We start from the raw sequence: 19,553 nt of genomic DNA on the forward strand, positions 1-19,553 counted from the left end.
GCCAATAATTATTCTTATCTATTAGTTACATGCAGAATTGAAACTGATTTTCCACACTTCAAGGGGCAGAATTGTTTTTGTGTGTGTGAACATTGTGTTATGTTCTATCCACACTAGTGGGCAAAACACAGCCAAGTGGACAGGGAAGGAATAATTCTGAGTGAGCACTTTTTAAAACAACATGTCAGTTATTTGATTTATACTAAAGGGCTTTTTTATTTAGGCACTATTTGTGATTACTTCAAAGCTTCTTTTAAAAAAACATAGGTTTACAAGTATTTTAGCGCTAATTAAAAGTTTTCCAATATATATGGTGCGAAAATGGTGATGGCCAACAAACCAGTATTTTATTTTTTAATTTGCACTAAAACGCTTTATTAATTTAACCTTTTTCATTTTTCATTTGTTTTTAATTCTAGGCAAAAGGGCATTTTAGCACAAATTAAAAGACTAATTAAAAAATTAACATACTAGTGCATTTCCCATCAGTGTAAGTATGCCAAAGAAGATGCATGGCAATAGGTACATCACTGCACATGTCAAAACCTTGTATCATTAAAAAAATGAAAGAGTAGTGCTAAAGGAATTATGCCAACAGAGATTGTACAACTATTCTCTTATTTCCAAAAACATTAGATTTTCTGAGGCTTAAAAAGAGACAAACGAATCGAGGAGAAAAGGTAGGAGAGTAACAATTTGATAATGATGTCATATAGATGCGCATGAAGAAAGCATGGCTATTTCAAGTAAATATCTAGAACTAAATGGTTGAAGGACATACAAATACATAAATTTAAATAATTAATATGGAAACAACTTTTGTTTGTTTAGATTTATACCCTACTTGAAAATCAAGTGATCCTCATGGCATTAGGTATCAGTGAAGCTACTCTTAGAAAATCACAAGGCAGACATTCAAGTTATGAGAGAGGAGTGGAACAAGGAATGGAAGCACTCAGTATGAAAATAGGAGTACTGTTCTCGCCTACACACATCTGGCTTTGCTTAAACAGAAATTAAGATTAAGTCAACAGTAATTATTTCAAACATACTAGACACCATATTGATCTGGTCTGCACATTACAGTAATCCATAGTCTGAAATAAACTATAGTTTCCAATGAACGAGCAGTATACCGGTGCATAGTACTCAGCTGCGCCCATTCACACTTTCGTATACTGAGCCAAGAGAAACAAACCATGAAGCATATGAACCAGCACTTGCAGTCAGTTTATTTCCAAAGACGTCACGAGTAGTGGTGTTTGGGAGAAACAAGCCGTGAGCACTGGTTCATACATAGCACTAATCTAGCCACTCCATAGTCGTTTCCTGGCTCCAGGCAGAGCGAAGCACATTGCTCATTCACGGCAAACTGTATTTTGTTTCACACTATAGCTTACCTTTACACTGTCTCTTCAATAAAAAACTGTCTACTTCTGCTAGATGTAGGTACTGTGGTACTGATGTTCAGTCATTTCACTTATGATGTGACCATGGTCCATATTGGCTCCCTTTTGAATGGAGATCTGCCTGCATATTAATTTTGTTTTAGTTATTTTACTGAAATTCACAGATTTATACCTACTCCTGTGCTTTGGGAATTGTCAGATGGCAACAAAAATTGATCTTATGAGCTCTCATGATTGTGAAAAGGCGTATACTTCAACACTGAAAGGACAAACCCTTCCATCAATTCTTCAATGGACAAAGGAACTTACTACCTTTTCTATGTTTGAATGCAGAGCTTTCTATCAGCAACATCTCCAAGACACTTATCTGGACTTCTAGGCTGCATACACTGACAGATATACCCACCTCCCCATCCTGAACACCAGTCAGTTTGACTATACCTACATTTTTCTTCTCTTCACATCCATCCCTTTTTCCTTGTGAGCTATAACCTTCTGCCTTTAACTCCCTGCCCTATCCCCCTGCCCTTGTTATGTTTGTATTGTTTAACAAAACACTAGTATAAATTAAATTAAATTCGCAAGCCGAAAGCCCCCATGAGCATGCAGTAGTGCAGTTCTTCGGATCACTGCCAATAGATGTAAGAACACTGCATTTCTGCACACTGTCATACGTGAAAATAACATTAAATAGTGCTCCAACTCGTAGCCATGCAGTGCAGAGATTAATTGCATCAACCACATAATTAGAAAATATTTAAATTTTAAAATGCTAGAAGTATTTTATGGAAGTAGCTTTCCATAACTTCTATAAACAAAAGAATGGCAGCTCTGAAGGTCTACAATGAAACCGCATTTTGTTCTCAATGAGAAAGGTTTGGGATGGATCAAACTAAATTTCCCCCTATTTTATTCAACCATACAGTCTCACACCCAACTGTGTACCATTCAAACAATATTAAAATATAATGTTGATACTGATAAATATTAGTCCTCTTATACAAGTTTACATTTCTAAATTAATGTGGTTTATATAAAAATATGATATTTACTTACAGTGTTCATGACATTTTGCCAGGTTTTCTAGGTCATCCACATGGTAATAATCATAGCCTGATGTCCCCAACACTTCAAATGGTAAATAACCTATTATTGGCGGTGCCCTGGATAATGATGCAGGAGTTATTATTTTATTTCTCAGAACAGAAGAAATCAGTCATACTATTTTTTATTTTCATGCTTACAATTAAGTAAAAATATATTCAACAAAAAGTAAAATTCATTTCTTGCTATAAATAATCAATGCCAATTAGTGGCCACTAAAGGTAACAGAATGCTACCGTTTAGTACTACATTGTAAAAATTGGCACCTGTGATCCAAGAAAAGGAACTTCCATTCTAAGCTATGTCTAGAGGTGAACTCTTCATTGGGTTCTTCAACAGTGCTCATTTCCTAAAAAAATAAAAAAATGTAAGTCTCTCAGAACTGCTCTACTCTAATGTAAAAGCTCTTCTGAAATCCAGACTTCCAAACAAATAAATAAACATGAATGTAACATGCAAAATGTTTCTTATTTTGCTGTTTCATTGCTGCTTGGAAGAGGAATTCAAGCAACGTGCCAGACCCACCCACTCTATCCCTATTTTATCAGGGTGAGAAAGACAAGCTCATCACCATATAAATCCTGTGCATGGAACCACCAGAGGAACCATCACTCTCAGCAATCCACCTACTGCTCTTCACATCTGGGAATGTTGTCAGTTGATACGGAAGGCAGTTATACTATTTTTCCTAGCAATTCACATGCTATAGTCTTCCTAACAGAGAATGTTCTTTACAATTAAGCCTTCTGTCTATTTAAGTTTGCACCATGGAGGGCTGCTCCACAGGTTTCAAAATTCCAACAGGAAAGGCACTGAACATCAGCAATGACAAGGAGAACCTGAGTCTCCCTAGTACAGCAAACAGGTTGTTAGTGCTGTCAAGCCCAACAGTCCCAACTATCTGCTGGGGAAATATGCTTAAACCTAATCCGAAGCTGGATGTAGATGCTTTTTAATTGCACAGCACTCAATCTAGGAGGCAATTTACACACACAAGCCTGTATCATGAAACAGAATGCCCTTCCTGCACTGGAGTATGAATTATTATTCAACAGAAATGCTTAGTTCAGGAAAAAATACAAAAGAAAAGCAAATACAGATTCTGAATAGATGATAATTTAAATATACCTTGATGAACTGAGGTGTAGCTAATCTAACTGTAGCTACAAAGCAAACTCTGTCTTCATAGGAAGACCTATGGGAACGTTGAATGGTTCCTTCATAACCATTATGTGCGGAGTTAGGCACTAAAAGACAGGAGGAAGAGATGGAATTTACCACAATTTTCAAGAATTACCGACAAACTCAGACATATCCTTAATAATGCTATGAAACAAAGTATAAGAGAACATCACCTGAGAGAAAATATAAAACAGAGCTGCATTTTAAAAATATTAATTTAATGACACAATTAGTGGCATGATAGTCCAAAGCATTTGTTTAGCAGTGAAACCATCATTTATTAAAAACAATTATAGTGCAATTCTATACATGTGTACTCAGAAGCAAGTTCCATTAAACGGGGCTTACATGCAGGTAATTGAGTTTAGGACTGCAGCCTTGTATATCTGATTTCATCTGACTGCGTACTACAACCTTATATATGCTTCAAGTTAAAACTAGCATATTCTACAACTTATGATGTTTTACAGCTGCCCTCTAGAAGCAGAACACTTAACAGAGTTTGTTTGCTCACATCTTTATGTTGGTCCTTATACCTAGAAGATAGATATTGGATTGGACTCAAAAGTTTCCGTCCTCTAACTGGAGGGTTCCTTCTGTAGGAGGAAGGAAACCTTTGGATCCAATCCACTGATCCAAAGCCCACCTACCATAATACAGCCACACTTACTAGCAGGGCTGGCGCCAGGCATGACTGGGATTTTGGGCATTAGCTTGTCATGGGCTCACAGCGCCATAGTCGAACATCCCCCCATACAGTTGGTGTGGGGCTAATAAGCCTGCCCATGCATCCCACTTACCTCTCGTGCCGTATGAATGACGTCCGCGCATAGTGTGCATGCCTGCCATCAACCAAGATGGCGTCAGGGACATAAGCCCCTTAAAGAAGCCCCTGCTGCCATCTTAAGTGATGGCAGCCATGGGCACACATTGTACATGGCATTCACACTGATGGAAGAAGTAGGTGGGGCATGTGGACAGACTTATTGAAGCCCCTGCTGTCTGTATTGGGGGGGGGTGCCTGGCAGCTCCCTCTTTGCAATCTGTGGCAGGGTCGGGTTGCAGGACCTGATGCTGCTGTGGAACATGGAACGGGAGCATCATCCTCTCACCCTAAGGAGGGGCCCCTCTGGACCACAGAGGCCCTTGACCAGGGCCCAACCTGGCCACCCTCTGGGCCGGCCCTGCTTACTAGATGGTGCTAACATTACCATTATCTGGATTTAAATATCTAAGAATTATACCCTCTGTATTAAAAATATTATAGCTACTTGACATAGCTGTCTTCACCTCAGTTAAACACTCGTTTCCAGACCAAAAAAAAAAAGAACTTGCAAAAGAGCAAGAAGTTACAAAGAGAAAATGTACATTATTTCAGCATCCCATCAACATCCCTCCCTGAAAACACTGGAATTGTGCTAATAAAATAAGTCCCTCTGATTAAAAGCTGTCAGTCATGAATAAGCTTCCCTTCTCTCCTGATCCTGGAGTTTTCCTTAAACTACAGACCATAGGTTTTAATTTTGTAAAGCCTCCCTTCCCACACCCTCCTGTTTTCCTTTTTTGTACATAGTTTAGACATGCAGACATAGTTTCATTTACTGCAGACACTTGTTTGCAACTTATTTAGTGTCGGAGTCACTGAGTCACTGAGGCAGCATGAGGCCCTTTGGGTGATCCCTGCTTCAACCTGAGATGTCTCATAGAGATCTCACTTAACCTCAGAGAAGCCAAGAATTTCTCCACGGCTTGGAGTTCAGGATTCACCCGAAGCTGCTCGACATCCCTAGTTTCAATTTACAGACATGCTGCATATTTACACTATTTTTACTATAATAACCATTTATTAAATGTAAATGTTACCTTTAAAAGAAAGGACAATTATTTTTCATATTGGTAATGTTTCACAAGTTAGCTGTAATCTAAAACTTTGAAAAAATGCTCACAAAATATAGAATATGCTGTGATTAACTTACAGTTACTCAAGGACTTGAAGTTTCCTATAAATTTTACATATTCATATGTAGGTGACTCTTTGGGGTCTATTGTCCCTCGGAGCATATGGCAACAGAACTCTAGTTGATTTTTTGCTGCAACAAACCAAACAAAACATTGGTAATGGAATACCAATATGTACATCAAAACATTGCAAGCTCATATTTTGAGCAAAATATGCACTGACATGAGAAACAATAGGATACCATAAGCATAGCCTTAACAATGTGCCATCTCATCCATTATTATCTTCCTTACATGGCAGTTGTTCTCCAGTGCCTCAAGTCTTTTCCAGCCCTGCTACCACAAAGTTTTCCAATTACAGGAGCTAGAAATTGAATTTAAGTTCTCATACATTTAGAACACAATCCTTTATATGTCTACTCAGAAATTAGTTCCATTGAGTTCAAGCGGCTTTCTCCTAGGTAGATACATATGAGATTGCAGCCTCATTATTGTGAGCACTATAAATAAAATTGTGGGTAACAGCCATTCCCAGATAGATTAACAAACTGTGAGTGACAGGCATTTTGGAAAGTCAATATCCCAACTGCAATCAATCCACAGCTCAGTATTCCTTCTGTTTTCAAAGCTCAGAGTTAAGAGTGAATCTTTATGTAGCTATTTACATATAAGAAGAAATTATCTTAGAACCCCAGAAGTACAAAAAAATAAGAAAAACAACTCTAAGGGGGATGGAGACCCCCCCCAAAATACCCACAGGCAAGCAGGTAGGAAGGGGGATAGAATGGACCAGCATTGCGGAGGGCCTGGATAATGGACTGGTACATTGAACAGAAGCACTCTACAGTGCAAAAGTTTGTTACAGGTCCCACTTATTATTTATAATGTTATTCTTTTCATTTACCTGGTATGTGAAAATTATGTCAGGAAATTCTTAGCCCAACAGAATAAGTCAGTGCTTATACTTTTGCTAATCATGTATTTTAAAATTTTGAAGTCGTTAGGACTTCTCTTTATATCTGAGAGAGAATTCAACAGTGCAACTTACATTTTAAATATTCTGGGGTCAACGAATCACTTTCCAACAGATGAGTGGACAGTATTTTATAAACCTCTGAATGCTCCCCCTCTGGGACAAAATTAAATATACTCTGATCCACAAGGTCAGACTAAAAGAGAAAAAATTAAATGAAAACTAAAATGTAATCTCATGAAATTTCCCTTTTGAATGCTAAGTAACTAACACAGGCATCAATGAGGAAAAATTTATGCTGCTTGTAACACATAATCCTAAATACTACATCATTCCTAAATATTTTTACAATAAGAAGCTGGAATGATCAATTTCAGATTCACTATATCAAATGTTACTATATTCATATCCAAAGTACAAAAGACCTTCCCCGTCTTTTGGAAGTTGAGGTACTTTTCAGTAACAAAGTATCTGATTCAACCTGCCCAGTTTTGATTTAAATTACCAATATACACATGTGCCACATGAGGGCATCCAATATTTTAAAAATGCATTTTGAAAATATAGTGACATACTGATTGTCTAATGACAGTACCTAGGATCCAAAGAGTTGCTTTATGTGTTTCCAAGCACTTGCACAGGCAGAGTAGGATTTTTTATTTGTTTCCTTGGAGCACAAATCCCCATGCCATAGTACAAATTAGTTTAAAAACTTTCTGTAACATGAAATGAGGGTTGTTGCCCAAGAATCACAAGTTCAGAGCCTCTTTAGGCAGACAAGATCCAAAGTACTAGGCAACCTGGTCAGTAAGTAAGCAGTATTACGCAATCTGCATCCTTCAGCTCACACATGGAAAATATTTCTAGTAATTAAAATAATTTATTACTTGAGCATCCCTCCCTCTAATAGTAAACTCAGTTGGTGAGTGCTAACAGAACTGGGGCTAAAACAGGCCACTGAGAAACAAGAGGGCCGTACCAGTACATTCAGAGGAACCCTGAGGTTTGCGAAAGTACAAACATAGTTTTTAATCAACTAAAGGGAGCAACCTCTACAATGAGGAATGAGTATGCTCAGCAGCCACAGAATATTGACCAACAATTGGAAAAGGCAGAAAACCGGATATATCCTGGTTAAGCTCCATACAACTTATAATATCTTGGGAGGAGGGCGCAACTGGCTGGCAGGAACCCTGAACAGAAACACTCCTGCTAAAAAGCTATACTACAACATTCTGCAGGTCCCGCTTGTTTTTGCTTTATATATAAATGCTTAGATTCAGAGATGTCTTAAGTGAGCAGAAAAGCACTTTCACTTGCACAAGGTAGCCCCCATGTCTCATCCCATTTCAGGAGGTTCATCAACCTTCAGGAGCTGCAATGGGTGGGGAACAGGAAGAGATCAGCAGAGTTCAGCTCTGCATCCCACTTTAAATAAATGATTAGATACAAACCCATTTCCCTAGAGAAGTATTATTTAAATGAACATTCTATGTGTTTTTCCTTTGTCTTCAGAGTGTTTGCAACCTCAAAGGACACCCGATTAGTGTCCACAGCTGGAATTTAAAACCTGTGCAAATAGTTCCATGCTTTGGATTTTGGTTTCTTAAATGACAGTCAAAAATTGTACTGGGCATTTCTAAGATCTGCCTAAAGTAACTCTTTGGACATGGGTTATTAACATACAAGTCAGCTTTTTAAAACAAATGTATGTGCATTGCAAATTATTCATAGATAATACAGGAAGATAGCACATACTCCAAATTTTGGAAATAGTCAAAGGATTTGCAGAAGACATGGACAGTGGATCCAGGATCTCTAACTGATAACAAGAACGGAGTATTTTGGAAATACCAATAACAGTCTGTACTGAGAACTACAGATATATCACATGCACTGTGAGATAGTAACTCTAAACACTAGATCAGCGCTAGCATCCAGGTGATGCATACTGTTGTCCTTTGGTAATTGAAGAATATTGGGCTGGCCACTAACAATCACATTGCTTTTGCTGCACAGACACCATTTCAGGAACACAGTGAACTTGCTGAATGGGACTTTATGGATTTGCATGTACATCTCAACAAGCTGATAAATAATGTTATTGGTAGAACATACCTTTATTTTTTTACTTGGTCATATTTCTATCCCCCCTCCCCATACCAGTAAGAGAGCAGGCAGGCTAACAATGCAAAATATCACAATCACAGACAATGATACAGTATTATTAAACATCATATTAAATTCAAACATAAAACCGGAATAAAACAGCAACAGTAAAATTAGCAAAACTATCAGTTAAATTCCAAAGGCTTCGACAAAAAGAAATGCTTTTACCATATGTACACCATCATGGGTAAAAACCTCACTGTCCATGATTACTGAAGTCCTTTTCCTACTTAGAGGAGGCCAAGTCTGCAAATATTATAAACAAACTTTACACTATGGTATCCTCAATTGTAGCAGTCCTCTCTCAGAGGAACCTATCTCACAGGGTTGTTGTGAGGAGAAGAATGTATACCACCTGAGCTTCTTAGAGGAAGAGTGACATAACAATACATGCTTATGCCCTTTGATAAGCAAAGAACAGCCTACTGCATGCCTATATGGAAGGAAGATAATGCACAGGCATATCTGTGTTACGTTCATGTCATAAATGGCAAGGTGTCAACTAATGTGCTACTGTAGAACACTGTGGTGGTTGTGTGTTCATGAATAGAGAAGAATTTCTAAAGCTCCTGATTCAGGGCCTGTTGAATATATACTCACTATTTAAGGTCCAGAATCTTGAATGGCAGATGGTAAATTATGCATCTAGTGACCGAACAAGTGTGGTATTTTTCTGTAACCAACTCGTACTTACTGGCAAATGTTCAAGTAAGGGAGTTACACTTTCCGATACATATATTATGCTTCCATCTGTCATGATTGCTAAGAAAAAACCATCAAGAGCCTGAAATTAAACAGAAGGGGAAGTTAAAAGGAGACAGTACAAACAGGCCACTGTACAATTTGGTTAACATACATAATAAGAGACAAGATTGACTTCTTAACTGATCTCAAAATCTTAAACCTCCCCACACAACCACCCTGAACTGTGGCCTTGCACACTATCTGACAATCAGTTCATGAGCTGCACTCTCAACCTGGGGAGATGCACATTATGCTAAAATACGTTTTTATGTCATTTTCAGCCAAAAATACCCTCCACAACAGCGCACGAAAGTTAAAATACAAAAGAAAACATTAAAATACCAATTACAAATTTGATAAAATTGTATCAAAACAGTTACATACACTGACAGTAGAAGCACAAAATCAAATGGCCAGAGCACTAAATTCAGTGTTATAAAATGCCCAATGGAAAAGGATGGGAAGGAGGGAAACGTATGTTTTCCAAGGTGGTGCCAAAGTTGAGGTGCCACTGCAAAGAAGGCCTGGTTCCAGTACCACCCAGCATGTTTTCAGGCAATGGTGAGATGGAGAGCAGAGACCCCTCTGAATATCTAAGCAGAGATGCAGTATCATACCGAAGCAGGTGGTACTGCATTTACTCAAACTGTTTAGGGCTTTAAAGGTCAAAGGGAACTTCAAAATGGGTTTTGAAACAGACCACAGGGCAACGAAGTTCAAAAAGTATAGTAGCAGTAATGTGTTTCAAATAATTAGTCCCCCAGTAACCTTCTGGCAGCAGCATTCTGCACATACAACATCATCTTTTACACGTTTTAATCTACTATTTAGGTAACTGCACTTTAATTACAATACAAATCTGAAAATATACCCCACTATAACCTAACAATATCACAAAGCAGTAAATTACAGTAAGAGAATTACACATTTCAGAATGATAATAATTAAGTTACCTCTAACATTAACTGAGTAAATTCTTCATTACTAAGGAATGTGGGTTTCCAGTCCTGTCGGATTTCACTGGCATCTGACTGGGCAGTGACTTCTGTAAAGGGAAACAAATCATCTCCATATTCACTTATTTTAATACATATATCCAATTTGCCAGCTAATTTGAACAAAAAGAGAGAATCTCCTAGAGAAAAATGGTGCCACAGATTTATTTCTCCCATTCCATTGGTAACTATAATTTATTAACTGCATTAGCTCAGTAATCAAATATGGCTCTGTTTTAAAAACAAACAAACAAACTAAGGTAGAGAGTGAGAAAGAACTGTATTCTTTGCAACATTCTACCTTCACATAGAGGAGAGATGCAGAGAGTGCGGCAAAAAGGATGAGAAAAGAAGCATTTACTAGCACTGGTGCATAAGAGGGAGAGCAGCAGCAGCAGCCTCCCAGTGGTTTCGCCGAATTCACAGAACAGGGATGGGACAGGGGTGGGGGGAGTTGGGGGAGCTCCAGGTTGACAGTGGTCCAGAGGAGCATGCAGACCTGTGGGATGCCAGCACCAACAACCCAGAGCTCCCCCAACCTTGCTGCCGCCTTGCCCCACCCCATCCCAGCAAATGCAACACCAAGTTCACCAAGGTGTTCTTGCCGTTTCATTTGTCCCATGTACTATTGCTGCTTCTCACTGCTGAAAGAAATTTCAGAAATTGCATCATCCTCAGTGGGCCAGGATCCTGCAAGGCCAGGCAGGAGTTGTCCATGCTTCATGAGGTGAATTTCAGAAGCAAATTGTGATATATCATGGGACACAGTTTTTAATTTAAAAAAATTAAAATCCAGCATTTTGCTGGGCTAGAGGAAGCTCTTTGCATGAGCTGAGGTTGGATTCCTGGCCACTGTCACCAGCAGGCAAATGGTTATTAAAAGTAATTATGTCCAAGTTTTGACTGCAGAAACAGTTGTTGTTTTTTTAACAATACTGTGTTATAACCCAATGAAGGACACAGACACAAGATATAAAACTGGATAAAAGAGAAAATTAAAGTGTTACATAAGATGTAAATGTGATATTAAAAGAAGACAGAAGACTGAATAAACTGAATGGAAAAAAACAAACATATCCTTTGAATAAATCCATTGCTTATGCTTCCTTAAAGCAGGGAAAGGGGGCACACACAAAGAAAAACAGACACTTGCACTTTCCCATATTAGAAGACTGGAAAGGAAATCAAAAGAACTCTGACACAGAAAACCATGACCAGCATGGAGTGCAAAGTTAGAGCCCTTTTTTGGTTGGGGTGGGGGAAGGCAATTCTAAATAAAACAAGTACTTCATTATTGAATTCTAAGTAATTACATCAACTTTTCATAATATGCATATATACAAGGGAGATTCCCAAATCAATCTAAGCTTTAGAACCCCAAAAACCATTCTTACTGCCAAGGCCTTTTCTTCCCTTATCTATGTTGATGCCAACATTGGACACCAGCCCAGAGCAATTGACACATCCGGGTCTTTTTGACCTAAGACTGAAAACTGCATAGCTGAAAGCTATGAACTCTCAAAGTTGAGTTGAAAGCCAAAAACAGTTGAGGGAAATAGAAAGAAAGACTAATGTTATCCTAAGCTCTTTATCCATACATTTAAATAATAACCTTGTAAACATTCCTGAAACCGAGACCACTGGTAATACTATGGAATACAATGGGGCAAAATGATTGTTCTACATGCAGCTATTTCACCCAATTTCTAAAGATACTGCCTACATTATAGGTAAGGGAAAAGGTAAATCATCATCAACTCCTTAAGAACAGTAAGATTTTCTATTGTACAAAAAAGTTCTTCTGTTTGCTGCAAAGAAGCCACTTATCTCCATAGGTATATGAGTTGAGGGGTGCATTTATTTCCCATTTTGGAAATATTTTTGTTTATCTCAGTTATTCTTTTATTTAAGGTCTATTTATTTACAAAGCAGTAATTTCCACTCGTTTTCCAAAATCTCAGGTGGGCAGACTGACTAAACATTTTATGAATTATGGACAAAATCCAGCACTTATTTATATATAAAGTACCACCACCTTCAGTAGAATTTGTTTCACAGCTTCATGGAACATTTCCAAGTTACCTTTGTGCTTCCGTAAAAAGTCAATGCTCTTCTGCAGTACAGTGGACTTGTCCATTTTCCGAGCATTGCCCGGAAGCATGGATCCCAGTTCTTTGATGAGTACATTAAACTGATCTCTGCGTTTCTTTTCAGACTTGTTTCTTGACACTCTTTAAAAAAATGTGACAATCATAGGAAAAAAGTTTTATGAAAATTCTTAAGGGTTAGGGTGCTTTATCCAACATTACAGCTCTGCTGACACAAGGGACTTCAGTGCATGCAATGGAGCTTCCTTTTTCTTTTCCTGTCCTCTCCCCCTCCACCCCGGACATCCTCAAGATCAGCTCCAGAGGATTGGGGGACCCTCTGGAGCAGATTTTGGAGGGCACAAAGGAAGAGGAAAAATGGAAGTCCTGTTATGCCAGCAGAACCCTGCTGGTGCATTGATGGATTCAGCCCAATGTATTTTAAGTTTCAACTGTCAATAAAATATACTCATTTCAAATAAAATGTTAGGAGCAGGAGACAGCCAACAAAACTGGCTGTGGAAATGCTTACAGCACAATCCTAACCATGTCTACTGAGAAGTAAGTCCTACTAAATTCAATGGAGCTTACTGCCAGGTAAGCAGGGTTAGGATTGCACTCTCAGTAATCCATGTTGGAGTCCTATACATAGAAACATTAGCAGTGTGGTTATACATCTTTACACATTTTTTGACTGGAATCCAAGTAACTACTTTTGGCAGAATCAGGTTCTTGGGCATGTCCAGTGGGATTTGTAAAAAAATATCTTCTTTCAATAATCATATGAACTGGAAATGCTACTGTAAATAAATAAGTAACACCCCAAATCTTGAGCCTGCAAAACAAGTTTTACTGTTGTTTCAATCTTAGCCTTTATTTTAAGCATGTTACAGTAGCTTTTCAAGAGGCCAGCTGCTGGTCAAGACACATGGAAGGACTTTATAGATGTTCTTAACCCTCAAAGTAGGGATTTTCACATACTTGCATGGATTGTATCAAGAAGCAATCTATGGGCTGCTTCAGACGTAATGCTACTAGTGATGCCGCTAGACTGCAACTCCCATCATCACTGATCATTGGCCATGCTGGGCAGGGCTGATGGGAAATTAAGTCCAACAATAGCTGGGGGACCACAGATTCTCTGCCCCTGTCTTAATCCATGGCTTACTTAGGTAAGTCTCAGCAAGCCCAAGCGAAGCATTAGTCTCGCATGCTCTCTGTCCCCCTCCCCCACTTCCAGGACAATTTTACTTCCAGTTTCAAATAATTTTGGCTTAGCATTATGTGCAAGTCAGGAAACCTGGCTTACAACAAACAATGCTTAGTTAAACAAGTGAACTTTATAACCCATGGTCTGAAGATGGCTTTACCTGGGCTTGCCAAGGCTTTTCTGTACAACACTTAACCATGGTTTAGCACTGTGTGTAAACCGCTCTAATCGTAGAATCCCATTTCAATGCACAGATTACATTTCCTGGTCACAGAAACAAATGTTTTGTGTTAACTACCTCAAAAAACATACCTCTTTGCTTTATCCTTGTCATCTTCTTCCACGAGACCATCAAAAATGCTACCATCATCTCTACAAGAAAAAACAAGTTTCAGAGGACAGTCACATTGTACAGAATTGCGTAAAAAATAAGAAGAGCATGCTGATAAATATTTCCAGTTCTAACGAGGATTATAAATGATAACACATACTTGATCCACAGATTACTGATTATGTAGATCAGGAGTTCACATACTCCCCCCCCCCATAAACCACTTGAAAATTGCTGAGGATCTAAGCAGACCACTTAATTAGTTTTCGGCCTGTTGTAGCAATTTTAATGTACTGTGCTAGATGCTGCATAATTTTAATTGCATTTTTACAGACACCTGAATGAAGCTCACAGACCACTAGTGGTCCACAGAGCATCATTTGGGAACCATGGATCTACATCTCAAAATAATTGGTATTTATGAGATTTGTTTGGTTGTAAAGTTAACTTTGTGAACATTACTTTTTCTATTGTAACCATACACATAATTTAGGAAGATTCCTTACTGAATCTTTGCAATCCTGCATTGCCATTAAGTGCAGTTATTCATAGCAAACAGCTAAAAGTCTGTCATAAGTCTGTTATAAAAATAGGATGGCTAACCTTTTTTGGCCCAGGAGGCACTTTGACAACCACCCCTCCAAGGCTGCATGCCAATGGTGGCCATGGCCAACGTATATTTACACACAAGCACACCACACATTCAGGCAGGCAGGCAGCCACTCACATTCAGACACCCACAGGCAGGCTCCCCCCACCATTATTCTGACAATTCAGCAGAGGTGGGCTTCCTTCCCATTGCATTACTAGGCTAGGAGGAGAGGAAAGCCTCACAGCCCATTTTCTTACCTTTCAAAGGCACCTTTTCCCTCTCTGGTACAGTGTCATTCCTAGGAGGTCTTAGAGCTCCTTCCAGTTTCCTGAGCATCAAGTCCTCCTAGCAATGGTGCTGCACAAGACGCACCTGACTTTGCAGGAACTGGGAGGCTGCCTGAAATGGCTTGGCAGGCCAGATCCAGGTGGCAGGTTTGCCACTCCTGTTATAGAGATACTGCAAATTCAATAGCCTCACTTTGAAATTCTGCTTTAAATCATGTGTAACTAGTATTATTGCATATATAGAAATAATGCACAAAACTCAAAGATAAATTACCTGTCTGTAATGGAGCTCATTTTATGGGTGCTTATGGTAAAGAACATAACATATCACACTTTAGTCTTGTGGTAGACATTTGTACGTCTGCTCTGTGAGAGAACAGAAAGAGAAAGAAATGTGACTTTTAAACTTTATTCTCTTATTTTTCCTGAATAAAATTTCGTGCTGCCACCAAAAGAACCAATAGGCAGAATCCAGAGAACCATGCAACTAGTTCCAGATGTCCAATAGGCTTTTGGCAGCAACTCCCATGCCCACCCCCAACCCTCCATGGCAAACGATATTTGAAACTGAGACAACTCAAAAGCAATTTGTGATTTGAGCAATTTGAAGAGCCCTGTTGGATCAGGCCAGTGGCCTATCTAGTCCAGCATCCTGTTCTCACAGTGGCCAACCAGATGCTCGCAAACAGGACCTGAGCACAAGAGCCCTCTCCCCTCCCCTGCAGTTTCCAGGAACTGATATGCAGAAGCATACTGCCTCCGTGTAGAGTGCCCAACTGCTGTTTAAAAATATTCCACTGGAAATGCCAAAGTCCTTAACATAAGAAGCACAGCATACCAACTTATGTCCAGCAGCCTCTCATTTTGGTGCTGTACCCTAATTATCTGAATATAATCCCATGGGTTTTTACCGTTTATACTTTTTTGGATGATAAATGGCAATGTTCTAAAATGATGGATTCCAAAAGGAGCGACTTGTGAGATAATATATTCAAAATGTATTCTCCGCAGAAGATCATCAATCTCCAATTCAATACTGTTAAAGAGAAAAATAAAAGTTAAGAGTTATTAGAATTCTGAACCTATTTTTTTTTCATATAATATAGGTAGCCACCCTTTAATTTAATTATGGGAACAGAGCAATGTAATTAATAGTTTAAAGTAACCAAACAGACATGCATCTCCAATAAGAGAAGCGTTCTTGAGCAGCTGCACTTTCATCCTGTCTGACCAGAGCTACATTCTGAAACACTCACTACTTGAAAGTTGTTCCATTACAATCAGTGTGATTTACAGTGCAATCCTATGTCTCTACTCAGAAGTAAATCCTATTAAGTTCAAAGGGTTTTACTCCCAGATAAGTATACATCATATTGGTGCCTTAATTTCAGATATGCTTGGCAAGGCCCCTCCACTCAGATTTGGGCAATTCCCCCTTCCTACTACAGCCTTTTGCAATATAACCCTTCAAGAGGGACACAACCATCCAGAGAGGGTTTTAAAGGGGCACAGCAAGGAGAATAGAAAGATAAATATTGGTTGCACAAGCTTTCACTCTTGCAACTGTTGGATCCTACCCATTAACTCTGGATGGCATTGTATCAGAATTGTTTCTACTATTTAACTTATCTCCAAATTTACTCCTTTTTTATTCCATGTCCCAGAATCTACTTCTTTATTTCTTCAGACCAAAACTGCCTCTAACTACCAGATGTTTCTATTTCTATTTCTATTTACAAAGCACAATCCTCAGAGTTGTGCCAACAAATTCCCTAAAATAATGCTCAAAACCTACAGTGGCGAAACACTTTAATAAGGTACAAGTCTCATTTCCACATGTTAGACTATGTTTGCAGCAGCACAAATTCTGCATTCAGTTTTATATTATTAATATATTATAATATATTAATATTATTAATATAATAAATGCTGCTTTCAGTTTAATATTATATTAATATATATTTTATATGAAAGTGCTGTCTATAAATATTTAAATAAATAAAACAAACAGTACTGCTCAGACAGGCCTTTGGAATTAGAATGTTTTTTACCAATCAGTTTTAACTGATACATTATCAATGTTTTTACTGTTATTACTGTAGTACAGTAGGGACCCACTCATACGGCAGGTTAGGTTCCAGACCCCTGCCGAAAAGCGAAAGCCGCCGAAAAGCGGATCAGCTGTAGCGCGGGGGTGTGGAACCTAACCCGCTCATCGCGCCAGAGGAGAAGATCAGCTGTAGCACACTACAGCTGATCTTCTCCTCCTCCGACAGGATCAGCTGTAGCGCGGGGGTCTGATCGCACCAGAAGAGAAGATCAGCTGTAGCGCATGTAGCAGCTGTGACATGTCCCTCCCTGTATTGGTCCAAAGAATGCAGATATGCCATATATTTATTTGTTTATTTATTTATTATTAGATTTATATCCCGCCCTTCCTCCCAGCAGGAGCCCAGGGCAGCAAACAAAAGCACTAAAAACACTTTAAAACATCGTAAGAATAAACTTTAAAATACATTAAAACAAAACATCTTTAGAAACTTTTTTTTAAAAGCTTTCAAAACATCTTTTTTTATATATGTCTTCTGTTCTAAACCCCAACTTTACCCTAACACATTTGAACAGCAGAATGGGCAGGATGCAACTGAAAAACCGTCAGCCATACAGACAAATACATTACTCCTCTGAAAATACAAAACAGTTCAAAATCTTGAGGGCGGGGGAAAATGTCTCTACATTCAGTTCTCCTTTCCCACTCCACTCGCTCTCTATACCAAACAGGATATTATGGCAGCACTGCCCTTCTTCTGTATCATTCCATTCTCCTTCCCCTATCAGCTGTGATGGTTTCTAAAATGAAGCAGTTTTTCCAGAACCACCTCCATCCAAACACTAAACTGGTATTTTTAGTTCCCTTCCAAGAAGCAAATCATACTGAGAGAAGGTTTAAGTTTCATTTAGAATATTAATATATCCTCTTGCCAGCAGAGCTATCCAAACAATAATGATTACTTGTTTAAAAAAGGAACTAAAAAGGCTAGAAAGAAAATACAAATAAAAGCAATCTGCCAGGAGAAAAAGCAGGGAGAAAAAGCCTACCAAAGCATGACTCAGAGAACCTGCTTGTGTCTTTCTGGCCTAATAGCCTAGTGTCCTATTGACCTACTTTTCCTGTTAAGGTGGTTAAACCTTTATCTCCCATTTGAATAGCTTTCTTTTAGCAAACAAAAGTATCCACTAATATGCACAAAGAGACCTTTTGAAATCTAGACTGCAGACATTGAAACATGAGGCTTGTGTTTTTAAACTTTGACAGTATGAATGTTTTGCCAAACATTACACAAGTCAAGAAAAAAATATAAATGAGGCAATACATCCTGCACTTGTAGCCTTTAAAATTGTGTGTCACTCTCACCTATAATGCCTAAAACTTTATATTATGATGCCAGATATCTGAACAGCTACTCTAGGCATGCATATGTGGGATTTTTAAGTTTTAAGTTTCTTCCTCTGTTCCCACCCCATCCTCCCGCAACCAGAGCGGAAGTTTCATTTTTTACTCTCCACAGTTTCAGAAGTGTTTTACCATGAGGATTTAAGGGGGAAGGAAGGATGCGGTTTGGGAAACACATATCCAAAGCCACTTTGGACACACAGAGCTACTTGCACAGTTCTTTGGATCCTGGCCTATGGTTAGAACAAAAAAGAAAAAATTATTTTAAAATATTCTTGTTTTTCTGATTTTAAAGACTTCTAAAATTAAAAGGGCACATGTGCAAACCAAGACAAAAATAGACTAGAATCCAGTCACTAAATGTTAAAACAGAAGAGATGAAATCTACAGTGTGGAGTAGAGGAAGTGGAGAAAAATGTTTTGCTAGTATAGGGCGTGACAGAAATCCAGCTGCTGCTTGCGGCAGTTGAAGGTCTTCTGCACTGCGCAAACTGTTGGCAAGCATCTTCCTGAATAGTCTTAAGAAAGTCACATATATTACAGAAGGAGCTTAACACAACGTTCCTTACAAGAAACATCTTTTTCTCTTCTTCCCTCCCTCTTCTTTCCTAAACTTCAAGAGTTCTGTAAAATTCAAAAGCTAATTCACTGCTTGGGGATGTTCAGGTAATAAAGGTATTATGATACTAAAAACTTTCAGTGACCTTTTTGGATTGCATTCCTAACCTTTTCCTCCTCCACAGATTTGATTCCCAACAAACCTGCCCCCCACCCCTGCTCCTTGAGCGATGTACATATCAGAGGTTACTTCAATTTCTCAATATGATATAATACAAAAAATATGAAATGTTCTCTAGTGCAATCAAACTTTATTCAAGGAATCATGCAAATGACAGGCATTAGGTCAATAATAAACAAGGGCACTTTAAAGGATGGCATGCACCCAGAAGAAAAAAAGGCCAGTGATAACCTACAGACAGATCCTAAAGGAAGGATAAGTAAAAGAAGTCCTTAAGGAAGTTACATAACTCAAGAGAAAAATACACAGAAACTGCAA

General features: G+C 38.5%; 1 protein-coding gene across 7 annotated transcripts in view; it reads right to left on the minus strand.

Moving 5' to 3' along the window:
* The window catches only part of CLOCK (clock circadian regulator), a 78,264-nt gene that overhangs the window by 19,098 nt on the left and 39,613 nt on the right, over positions 1-19,553 (minus strand). For 6 of the 7 annotated variants that reach the window (XM_061583451.1, XM_061583456.1, XM_061583450.1 and 3 more), the window contains exons 2-12: positions 15,954-16,078; positions 15,317-15,408; positions 14,145-14,204; positions 12,618-12,766; positions 10,494-10,585; positions 9,491-9,580; positions 6,703-6,823; positions 5,672-5,785; positions 3,642-3,760; positions 2,780-2,862; positions 2,466-2,572 (exon numbers count right to left, since the gene is read on the minus strand). In XM_061583451.1, coding sequence (XP_061439435.1) covers positions 2,466-2,572; positions 2,780-2,862; positions 3,642-3,760; positions 5,672-5,785; positions 6,703-6,823; positions 9,491-9,580; positions 10,494-10,585; positions 12,618-12,766; positions 14,145-14,204; positions 15,317-15,363 — 982 coding nt within the window. In that variant the 5' untranslated portion in view covers positions 15,364-15,408; positions 15,954-16,078. The remainder of the gene's footprint in view (positions 1-2,465; positions 2,573-2,779; positions 2,863-3,641; positions 3,761-5,671; positions 5,786-6,702; positions 6,824-9,490; positions 9,581-10,493; positions 10,586-12,617; positions 12,767-14,144; positions 14,205-15,316; positions 15,409-15,953; positions 16,079-19,553) is intronic. The other variant, XM_061583455.1, reaches the window with a different exon arrangement.

The sequence above is a fragment of the Rhineura floridana genome, chromosome 9 (genome assembly GCF_030035675.1).
Source record: "Rhineura floridana isolate rRhiFlo1 chromosome 9, rRhiFlo1.hap2, whole genome shotgun sequence".
In the NCBI taxonomy this organism is placed as follows: Eukaryota; Metazoa; Chordata; class Lepidosauria; order Squamata; family Rhineuridae; genus Rhineura; species Rhineura floridana.